This window comes from Asterias amurensis, chromosome 4 (assembly GCF_032118995.1).
Source record: "Asterias amurensis chromosome 4, ASM3211899v1".
Classification (NCBI taxonomy): Eukaryota; Metazoa; Echinodermata; class Asteroidea; order Forcipulatida; family Asteriidae; genus Asterias; species Asterias amurensis.
Window position 1 is genome coordinate 8,029,431 of NC_092651.1, and position 11,310 is coordinate 8,040,740.

General features: G+C 38.4%; 1 protein-coding gene across 1 annotated transcript; it reads right to left on the reverse strand.

Annotated features, from left to right (window-relative positions):
- Positions 1 to 236: 236 nt before the first annotated feature.
- Positions 237 to 10,188, reverse strand: LOC139936554 (chordin-like protein 1). The gene is made up of 5 exons (XM_071931381.1): positions 9,961 to 10,188; positions 8,226 to 8,438; positions 3,943 to 4,140; positions 2,530 to 2,991; positions 237 to 1,465 (listed from the first exon to the last, which is right to left on the reverse strand). The coding sequence occupies exons 1-4, from the start codon at positions 10,082 to 10,084 to the stop codon at positions 2,552 to 2,554; spliced, it is 975 nt and encodes a 324-aa protein (XP_071787482.1). The 5' UTR covers positions 10,085 to 10,188; the 3' UTR covers positions 237 to 1,465; positions 2,530 to 2,551.
- Between the last annotated feature and the right edge of the window lie 1,122 nt (positions 10,189 to 11,310).

Genomic DNA, 11,310 nt, shown 5'->3' on the forward strand with positions numbered 1-11,310 from the left:
TATTCGAAAACTATGTTCCTTCAGAGGGAGCAGTTTTTCACAATGTTGTTTACCATCAACAGCTCTCCATTGCATGTTACCAAGTAAGTTTTTATGCTAACAATTTGTTTAAGTGATACCAATAGCGTCCAGTGCCCTTGAACATGATGGGCCTGTGGTATGTTCTTGTGGGGTATGGTGGGGTGGGGCGGGGCGGTCATCTACTTGAAACAATACAACAACACGACAACATTTTCAATTTAAAGGATACAATTCATGCAGTACTTGTTTTAATAGCAACAACACATAATAACAGCACAGCACATAATACGATCATTATATAGGCCGAAAGTCAGCACAATGGATTGCCATACAAAGTCGTGACTACAACAAATTACATTGTACAATTACCGAGATAGATGATACTCTCATGGGGTGTTTTGAATTTGACTCAAATTTGATCAAATTGTCTGGATCTGGGCCAATTTGACCCAGATGTTTTTAGAGTGTAGTGATGTGTGATACTTAAAGGATTCGGGTACTTTTTGTAACACAAAACAGAATGTCCACAGATTTACATTAAACTTCCACCATTTGAAGATAATGACAGTAGAAAGCGTACCTTGAAATATTACTTGCTGAGGTGGTGTAGTTTGGGGGAAATTAGTAAAACAATGTCACGAAAACGTTTATTTCATGCTAAAATAATTTTCGTCTCATGATCACTGAGACGAAAATTATGTTCATGACCCTGTTTTACTCACTTTTAAAAACTACAGCCCCTCAGCACGTAGTATTTTCAGGGAAGCTTTCTACTATCATTATTTTCAAACCGTGTGAGTTCAAATCTGTGACATTGGTTTTTTTGTCCTACAAAAGTTACTGGACCCTTTAATCCAGGATCACTCACATTAACTATAAATGTTATATAAACTCCATTGAATGTTCAGGTCATCGGTTTATTTTATTATCTTTCAGCAATTAGCAAAGCTCACTAGAACTACAATATTTTGATGTTAACGTCCTCTGCACAGCACTATAGAAAATTCAACATCTGAAACTGCTACTCATCATAGACTTTGTTTGCCTGCTGGTCATAATAAACCTGAGTTTCCTAAATGGAAATTAGAGCTGCAAATTGTTTGTCAATTTTTCGAGTTTTTGCATGATAATAACGCTCAAAACTTTGAGGCATTCATAGACCTTTCTAATGCAACGTCACAGCTCGAGTTTTTGCAATCAATACAAAGCCATCAATGCAAAACAAATCCAGTTTGTTTACAAAGTAATAACAACATGTTGGAAACAAAACAAAACAACCAGTTATGGAATGTATTTTTATTTACTTGGAAGCTTACAGAAAATGTTGGATTTGGTTTAATGGTATGCAGTCGTCCTTCCCAACCAGCTCGGTTTGTTTATGGAAAGTTGAACTCCACCTGCAGTTGAACTGTTTCTGTTTCCAAGTTGGAGATCAGTGGTGATGCTGTGTAAAGAGAAAAGAAATACAACATTCTGCTTTTTAACAAATTGAATAAATAACCATTGGTTCCAGTTATAAGGGCCCTTGGCTACTATTAAACACCATGGTGATCGATTCTTTGAACAGTGTTAAATGCAATGGAAATGGAAGGGGGTACATTAGCAATGGGAGACCTTGGAACGCTACGTGGCAGCAGACTTACACGGTAAATTTTCATTGTTGTAGTTCTGAGCATGCGCACGTTAAAGGAAACAACGGATTTACATGGTAAGTCTGCTGCCACCTAGCGTCCTAAAATGGTTTAAAAAGTACACGACGTGCTTCCCCAGAGAGTTTTATCCTTGCGGATAAAGACAGGTACCTGCTACCATGCTGCTAGGTCCAGTGTTTTCATTGGATAATATGACCATTAGATAAATGCAGTGAACAAAAGCTACCGCACCTTGGTTGGTTTTGATTGGGTCTGAGCTTACCTCGGACGACCAATCGAAACACAGAAATGGAAAGGTTACTTTCGGTCGTCTGCATCTGTGTCCACGTATGTGTATTGTACACAGTATATGCATGTGCATGTACTTGCAATATTGTAAAGTTTGTGCAGAATTTGACCAAAGATATTTGGGTGCGTTCGTTTAGCTTCCCCGTGGCGTTTTCTTTTTCCAGGACGAACGTGTGCAGATAATTACCCACGTTTGTCCTGGAAAAAACCCGCCACACATGGGGGTCGACCTAGGGAAGCTAAACGAACGCACCCTTTATGTGAAATGAATTTAGGTCAAAGGTGAATGTACAGACGCACGCCGGCTGGAGGCCGGCCGGTCTCTGGCGTTATTCACGAGCCTCGAAGTGTGACGTCAGATGTTCAGGCTACAGAGAGGTTTCTTTTGTGAGTCCTTTAGTAGGAGGGGTGATGGGTTCAGACTTTTACTTTCGTAAGGTCTTTAGATTGCAAGACTATATTGGACAAGTTTTTTTTCCATTATAAGGGCCTTTATGAATTGGTCATCTCTTCCCTAGATAGCTATTTTCTGATTATGCTCAGTTTATAAAAAAGAATGAAAACTAACCTTAGCAGTGGTGATGTCCAAGCTAACCTCGGCAGTTTGTATTTTCAACACAGCTTGTCAAGAGTTCCCCGTACAGCGGAGAGATGAAGACCAGGGAATAATATACGTTCCGTTCCTTTTTGGGGTTGATGAACTGGGCACAGATGAATTTAGCATCTTGACAGGTATGGCCGGTCAAGTCAAAACCATAGCTGACGTCGTTGAAGACGACTTTACCCTCCATTTCCGAAGAAGGCCGTTCTCTTTCATGCAAAGCTTTCTGCATGACGGTGCCAGACAGCTCGTTCTGCCCGTTTTCACTGCTAGACATCCACACCCTCACTGTCCACACCCCTCGATCGTGTTTATTCCATGGAATTGCCTCCGAATACTTCACTTTCAGCTGCAGAGCAATCTCATTTGCTTTGCCTTGTTTTATGGAAGCTTGTGGCACCTCTGGATTAATCTCATTCACACTAACATCTGTATGGTATTAGGAATGTAAATTATGTTTTAGTTCCTCTTCTCAACACTCTTAAAAACACACGGGTCAGATTACTGATCCACTTCTGGGTCTGGTTAACCAAGAAACTGGTTTAAATAAAGACTACAGGATTATGCATCATTTTGACCCACTTTTAATGGCTTTTTATATAAAATAAAAAACTCGGGTCAGAAGAGATTATTTTGAGGTCAGACTGACAGGTAGACTGGTAAAAAAGAAGAGAGTCTGACTAATATTCTGCGTAATTTTGATTCACTTGTTGGGACCCGGTTAGGGTTAATTGATCCGGCAGCTGCCTCAATGCATTTGTTGCCTTTTTTAAACGTTCCGTTTTTGGGCGGAAATTTTTCTTTTTGTTAAAAAGAAATAAAAAAAATCCGGGGCATCCGTCCTCCCCCACCCCGCCCCAAGGTTACAAAAACGACAACGATCACGACGCAAAGAGAATACATTCTATTGGTTGAATGAGCGTGGGCGTAGTCTGCGTGGAGTAATTCAACCAATAGAATGCGTTCTCTGTCTGGTGTGTTCGTTATCGTTTTCGTTATCACTGCAGTGTAGCGTTCCAAAGCATTCAATTGTAAGCACGGCCATTCTTTGTATAGTAAAGAATGTCATTAGATAAAGCGCCTTTTTAAGGAACATTACAGAATTGGTTTTGCTAACAAAACTTTGAGATCGATCGGCCATCTGGGTCACGAGAAAATAGTGAAAACCGATTACACACTTTGCATGACATTGGTAAAAAAAAATGAATAAAACGTTCACTGAGCGATAAACTTCAAACGCAAGGTTCAACTATTTATTTCTCATCGAATTATTATGACATTTCAGGCAGAAATATCTCAACGGATGTTTTCAACTATCATCATCATTAGTAGACCGTGTAAGTTTGATGTTAATCTGCTTAAATGTTAGAGATGACTTACTGTAGCCGCAAATCTTGCAGCATTCCCCTTCAATTCTGATTCTTTGTCTGCAACCAAGTGGTGGACATGTAAGATACTGACAACTCAAAGTGGAATTATCACAGTCGCAGTACGAACAGTCATTCAGTGCCACCTTTCGCTCACCATGACGTATAATTTGGTCATCGTACATACAGGAAAGCTCACGTGGGACCACATCTACAAAGGAAAGGTTAAACGAAAAACTCAATTCAACAAAGCTTTGTACTACTATGAGGTTGTTTTTGAGGTGTCAACAGTTTGTTTATAAAAATACACTCTGAAAACTAAGACATACATGGTAATTCATCATTGGACATCCCCATCGGTTTGTACAGCGAATGTCAACTTTGCTGTTTCGACATTGGGCATCCCCATCGGTTTGTACAGCGAATGTCAACTTTGCTGTTTCGATGTTGGACATCTCCATCGGTTTGTACAGCGAATGTCAACTTTGCTATTTCGATGTTGGTCAACTTTGCTATTTCGATGTTGGTCAACTTTGCTATTTCGATGTTGGACATTCAATATAAGTTTGTACAGCAAATGTCAACTTTGCTATTTCGATATTGGACATTCAATATGATTTTGTGCAGCAAATGTCAACTTTTTCGATGTTGGACATTCAATATAAGTTTGTACAGCAAATGTCAACTTTGCTATTTCGATATTGGACATTCAATATGAGTTTGTACAGCAAATGTCAACTTTTCTATTTCGATATTGGACATCCACATCGGTTTGTACAGCGAATGTCAACTTTGCTATTTCGATATTGGACATTCAATATGATTTTGTGCAGCAAATGTCAACTTTTTCGATGTTGGACATTCAATATGAGTTTGTACAGCAAATGTCAACTTTCCTATTTCGATATTGGACATTCAATATGATTTTGTGCAGCAAATGTCAACTTTGCTATTTCGATGTTGGACATTCAATATGAGTTTGTACAGCAAATGTCAACTTTGCTATTTCGATATTGGACATTCAATATGATTTTGTGCAGCAAATGTCAACTTTGCTATTTCGATATTGGACATTCAATATGAGTTTGTACAGCAAATGTCAACTTTGCTATTTCGATATTGGACATTCAATACGAGTTTGTTCAGCAAATATCAACTTTGCTATTTCGATATTGGACATTCAATATGAGTTTGTACAGCAAATGTCAACTTTGCTATTTCGATATTGGACATCCCCATCGGTTTGTACAGCGAATGTCAACTTTGCTATTTCGATGTTGGTCAACTTTGCTATTTCGATGTTGGACATTCAATATAAGTTTGTACAGCAAATGTCAACTTTCGATATTGGACATTCAATATGTATTTGTGCAGCAAATGTCAACTTTGCTATTTCGATGTTGTACATTCAATATAAGTTTGTACAGCAAATGTCAACTTTGCTATTTCGATGTTGGACATTCAATATGATTTTGTGCAGCAAATGTCAACTTTGCTATTTCGATATTGGACATTCAATATGAGTTTGTACAGCAAATGTCAACTTTGCTATTTCGATATTGGACAATCAATATGATTTTCTGCAGCAAATGTCAACTTTGCTATTTCGTTATTGGACATTTAATGTGATTTTCTGCAGCAAATGTCAACTTTGCTATTTCGTTATTGGACATTCAATATGAGTTTGTACAGCAAATGTCAACTTTGCTATTTCGATATTGGACATTCAATATGATTTTCTGCAGCAAATGTAAACTTTGCTATTTCGTTATTGGACATTCAATATGAGTTTGTACAGCAAATGTCAACTTTGCTATTTCGATATTGGACATTCAATATGGTTTTCAGCAGCAAATGTCAACTTTGCTATTTCGTTATTGGATATTCAATATGAGTTTGTACAGCAAATGTCAACTTTGCTATTTCGTTATTGGACATTCAATATGAGTTTGTACAGCAAATGTCAACTTTGCTATTTCGTTATTAGACATTCGATATGAGTCTGACAGCAAATGGCAACTTTCCTATTTCGACATTGGACATCCAATGTGAGTTTGTACAGTGCTTTCAATACCATCCAGCCACATCTGCTTATTACAACATTAATTACAACATTAATTATAACTTAAATGTCAATCCTACAATATCCCATGGATCTATATCTTTCTGTTAAATCGATGCCAGCAGGTCAAAATTAACTCCACCATTTCATCCATTCAGTACACCAATACGGGAGGCGTACTTTTTTCCTAGGACATACGTTGGCAATTAACATAAAATGGGTGTGTTTTTGCCCGAAAAACACTCTCGCGCATGCACGAGCTTTAGTGGTGACCGCAAGGGACCTTGGGCCACTGGTGGTGGTATGTGGAATGAAAATAGTTGTGGTAAATAAAGGGGAACCACACAACCTGCTTTTCTTCTACTACTACGCTTCACACAATGGTGTACAGGTTGTGATGAACCAGTCTACCTCCTCCTCCATTGTCTCACCATGGAGATATATGGTCTATTTTTAAACTGGGCACATTTGGTAATTATTGTTGAAGACCAGTATTTTCACTTGATTTGGTAATTATTGTTGAGGACAGTTTTTTCACTTGATGTATCCCAACTTGCATAAGATAACAAACCTTTGAAAAAAACACACTATTGTGGTTGCATAATTGTGTGTGCTCCAGATGCATATGTGCTGTTTGTAATGCAGTGTACTATTAAATTTCATTAAAAAAAAAAAATTAGCGACCACAACCGTTCATTATGACCGTCTGTCTATTTTCATAATTACCCTCCCTCCCCCTCCCAACCATATCCAAACGTATTTTATCGGGCAATCAAGACTTGGCAGTGAAAGCAAGCGCGACGCATTTTATGGACAAAAGGTAGAGTTGTACAAATACGCAGTTTTACATGGTACATGGTACTAAATATGATGTACATTGTACATGTAACATGAACACGTGTATGCGTGTATGTGTACATGTTTAATAATATGCATGAGTGTATTTCCACAACTATTATTACGTCGAAGTACGCATGTGCATGGGAAAATGTATAGTACGCTCATTTATGTAAATTGCCCACGTTCGTCCTAGGAAAAAAAAATACGCATACGGGAGCCCCCCAGGGGTGTGTCATGTCACCTCTTTTGTACTAAATACCATATGATTTCATAAAATATGCAGATGATACAACCGCTGTGGGCTTTATGGATAGCAAACGTGACTTTAAAGGAACACGTTACCTTGGATCGTTCGAGTTGGTCTTTGAAAAGCGTTTGTAACCGTTTGTTGTGAAATGCAAATGGTTCGGATTTAAAGGAACACGTTGCCTTGGATCGGTCGAGTTGGTCTTTGAAAAGCATTTGTAACCGTTTGTTATAAAATATATATGGTTAGAAAGATGTTTAAAAAGTATAGAATACAATGATCCACACACATTTGCCTCGAAATTGCGTGGTTTTCCTTTTACTTTGCGAACTAACACAGTCGGCCATTTATGGGAGTCAACATTTTGACTCCCATAAATGGCCGACCGTGTTTGTCGACGAGATAAAAGGAAAACCACGCAATTTAGAGTGATACTTGTGTGGATCATTATATTCTACTTTTAAAATATCTCTCTAATCATATGCATTCTATAACAATTGGTTACATACGCTTTTCAAAGACCAACTCGACCGATCCAAGGCAACGTGTTCCTTTAAAGTAGAATATGATCCACACAAACATGCCTCGAAATTGCACGGTTTTCCTTTCATGTCGCGAAGAAACAAGGTCGGTTATTTTATGGAGTCAAAATTTTGGCTTCACGAAATGACAAACGGTTTCACACGCTTTTGTTTAAAGACCAAATCGACCGATCCAAGGCAACGTGTTCCTAAAACAAGCTACAACAACGCTTATTTTACTCTCTAAATTTTGATCGTGCTATTTTACAATATTGTACTACAAATCTGTACACCAAAGTTCTGTTTAACTTGTATTAATGGGAACATGAGGGCTCAAGATAATGTTTAATTGGGTAGAGTATTCAAACATGCCAACAAAGTTATCGGAATTCAGCAGGCTGTACCGGGTGATTTATATAAATCTCTCCTTTTAAATAAAATCACATTTATTAGTTACGACAGCTCTCACCCACTTCACTTGAAATTCCAGAAAAAGCCTTAGAAGCAATCGTTTTCTTCAAAGAGCCAAACCCGATAGCGTTCATTTGTTCCGGCTACCATTTCCCGGGAAATGGCTCCGTAGTGGGAAAAGGGCTTTCGAAACTAGGCTATTAACATTGACTTACTTTTAGGACACGTCTTGCAGCATTCACCATCAAGTTTCGTTCTACTGCTGGGACCGCAGGGTAGTTCTTGTGGACATGACTCTATCTGGCAACTCAAAGTGGAATTATCGCAGGTGCAGACTTTGCAGTCATTTAGCCTCATAAATGCACCATGGAGGTACATTCGGTAAGAGCGGTCACCAGGTCCAATACATGGAAGATCATTAGAGACACCTACAGAAATGTTAAGAAGAGATACATACAAAGACTATTCATTTGCTTTGAGGTGGTTTTTATTAGTAAAGTTGCTGGTACAACCATGTAATAGTTATCTTTTGAAGGAGTGTTGGCTCTGAATAGAGCCGATTTTGGTCTCGACGTTTCGAACAGTATACTCTGCTCGTCTTCGGAAGAAAAATTCTCTTTTCTTCTGAAGACGAGCCCAGTATGCTTTATTCTTAAAAAATGAAGTTGTCTACAAGGCAAAGTGTTTCTTTAAAGGCAGTGGACACTGTTGGTAATTCCGAAAAATAGTTATTAGCATAAAACCCTACTTGGTAACGAGTAATGGGGAGAGGTTGGTAGTATAAAACATTGCGAGAAACGGCTCCCTCTAAACTGGAGTAGTTTTCGAGAAAGAAGTAATTTTCAAGAATTTGTTTTCGAGACCTCAGATTTGGAGTTTGAGGTCTCGAAATCAAGCATCGGAAAGCACACAACTTCGTGTGACAAGGGTGTTTTTTTCCTTTCATTGTTATCTCGCAACTTCGACGACCGATTGAGTTACCAATAGAGCCCAGTGTCTTTAAAATAAAGTATATTAATATTCAACAAACTAACATTTGAAAATTTCAAAACGTGGTCGCGCCGAAAATCTGGAATAGGAATATATCAGAATCTGAGAAAAATTTCCGCGTAGGAACGCTTCTCAGATTCAAATGTTAGGGTGGTTAGAGTTAGGGTTAGGGTTAAAATTGACCACATTACTTCAAAGTGATGTTTCTCAAATTGCTTTATACTATCGAAAGCTGCTGTAGATTTCTAACTAATAAGTTCTTATTGCAATTCATTTTAAGAGTGATTATCAAATGTATACCTTCTCTTCAATGAAGTCATAGTTCTCATAACAACTACACATTGTCCTATACAAATCAGTTTCAGAAATATATTTATGTAGGCCCTATAGGCCTATATTAAAATAAGTATTCAAATGTGTTAATATCTCACTTTGGAGTATTTTTACTTTATAAAGTACTCGTATTACAGAGAACTTGCTATTCGGCATTCGGTTATCAGAATAGTTTGTACTTGGGCACTTTAATCGTTATCAAAGACTAAAGTATAATGTTCTTGGCTATACGGGACCAGTTGGCCACTCTAGTAGTCGGCAGTATTGTCTTTTTAATAAGATGTCAGAATATCGGCCCAGCTAACGTTGAGCCACTCGTTGAAAAACGACCTGCTGAAAACATTTCCCTACGTCATGTTGCCCCTATCGATGTGACCCAAAAATGAGTAGGCAGTCATATAGACTTTTATCACAGTGTGGCCATCTTGATTTTACTTCATTCCAAATTGTAACCAAACGGAGGCTGGACGAAACCATAGTCTGGTGCCATGTTTTGCGCAATGAATGTTAGCATTAATTACTGTTATGGAAACAGGAAAAATGACCAAGATGGTGACAGCGTGATAAATAGTACTATGGTGTTATCTTATCTTTATGCTAGATTCATAACACAATTATGACGTTTACCTGTATACGCTGACGATGACGATGACGAGTATGATTCGTCTTCTGCCAATCCTTCAGCAGCCAAACAGCAAGCTACAGCAATAGATAAGACCAAGAGGCCTCGACATCCTACAAAAACAAACATGACAATAACACCCAATACTTCTTAGTTACTTATTGGAAGAACAACACCACTCAGTCAGGCAAACTTGTTCCAGCACCAGGCTCACTGAATCAGTAACTTGTTGCAGCTTGCTTATATAGCTTTGGTGTCAGCATTGAAATAACCAATAGGGTACCTCCAATAAGTAACTACATTCCCGCATGGGGGACTATTAGCGCATCGGGTGAGTGGAACCTGATATTATGCTGACACTTGCTAAAAGTTTCAAGCTACATGACACACCACACCAATTTCTCGGAACCTGTTTTTATGTTCTGATGACTGTAGCAGACCGTCGGTTCGATGATCTGGGCCCAATTTCATAGAGCTGCTATGAGCACAACAATTTGCTTAGCACGAAATTTCTTCCTTGATGAAAACAGGATTTCCAACCATATTTCCATTTGTCGCATAAATTGCTTGTTATTGGTATTCAGCTGTTGTTGTTTGCTGAACCTTAAAATCAACTGGAATTTTGGTTGGTAATCCTGTTTTATCAAGGAAGAAATTGCAGGCTAAGCAAATTTCTTTGCTAAGCAGCTCTATGAATTTGGGCCCAGTTGGGGTGGGTTGGACAGACATTGTTTTGCATGAAGAAGAGAAAACAGTGAGAGAAGCAAAGGGAACTGATGAAACAAACATTCAAACATAACATAATGATGCACCCCGTTGTGCAAATTGTTTACATTCAGCGCTGCAAGAACCCACCTATAGCTAATGTCATTTCACATAGCTAAGCGATTTGATGGTGTCGGCAGTGTAGCCATTCAGGGGCAGCATCTTTTCAATATTATGAGAAAATATAAATGTGCACCATTTTATTTTCCATAAAATGAAAGAGATGTGAAAGCCTAAATGCCTATATGCATTAAAAATGTTGCCTTTTATAATAATCAATCTGAAACCATAAAGAGAAGTTGAACCAGCGCACTTTGTACTTCAATACCCTTTGCCCGTTCTCCATCCTTGCCCCGTGCCTCGTGCAAACCCTCCTCCCCAATGTCTGAAGCCCCTCCCCCTCCACATTGTCTGTAGGTTATAACGATAACTTGCGTGTGTTTACGGAGGGTCACTTCATTGAACTGCATTTCTAGGGAATTCAGTTTGTTGGTATCGAAGTATATTTTTTGAGTCAAATCACAACTAGAATCAACAGCAGGTGTATCATGTTTCCAAATGATATGGACATATCATCTTGTCTTTTGATG

Bases quoted from the DNA above. Each gene is read 5' to 3' on its own strand.
- LOC139936554 (XM_071931381.1), bottom strand. From the start codon at position 10,084: ATGTTTGTTTTTGTAGGATGTCGAGGCCTCTTGGTCTTATCTATTGCT. The intron at 8,439-9,960 runs GTAAACGTCATA...ACATTTCTGTAG, and splicing joins GTCATCGTCAGCGTATACAG to GTGTCTCTAATGATCTTCCA. The intron at 2,992-3,942 runs GTAAGTCATCTC...AATACCATACAG, and splicing joins CTGCAAGATTTGCGGCTACA to ATGTTAGTGTGAATGAGATT.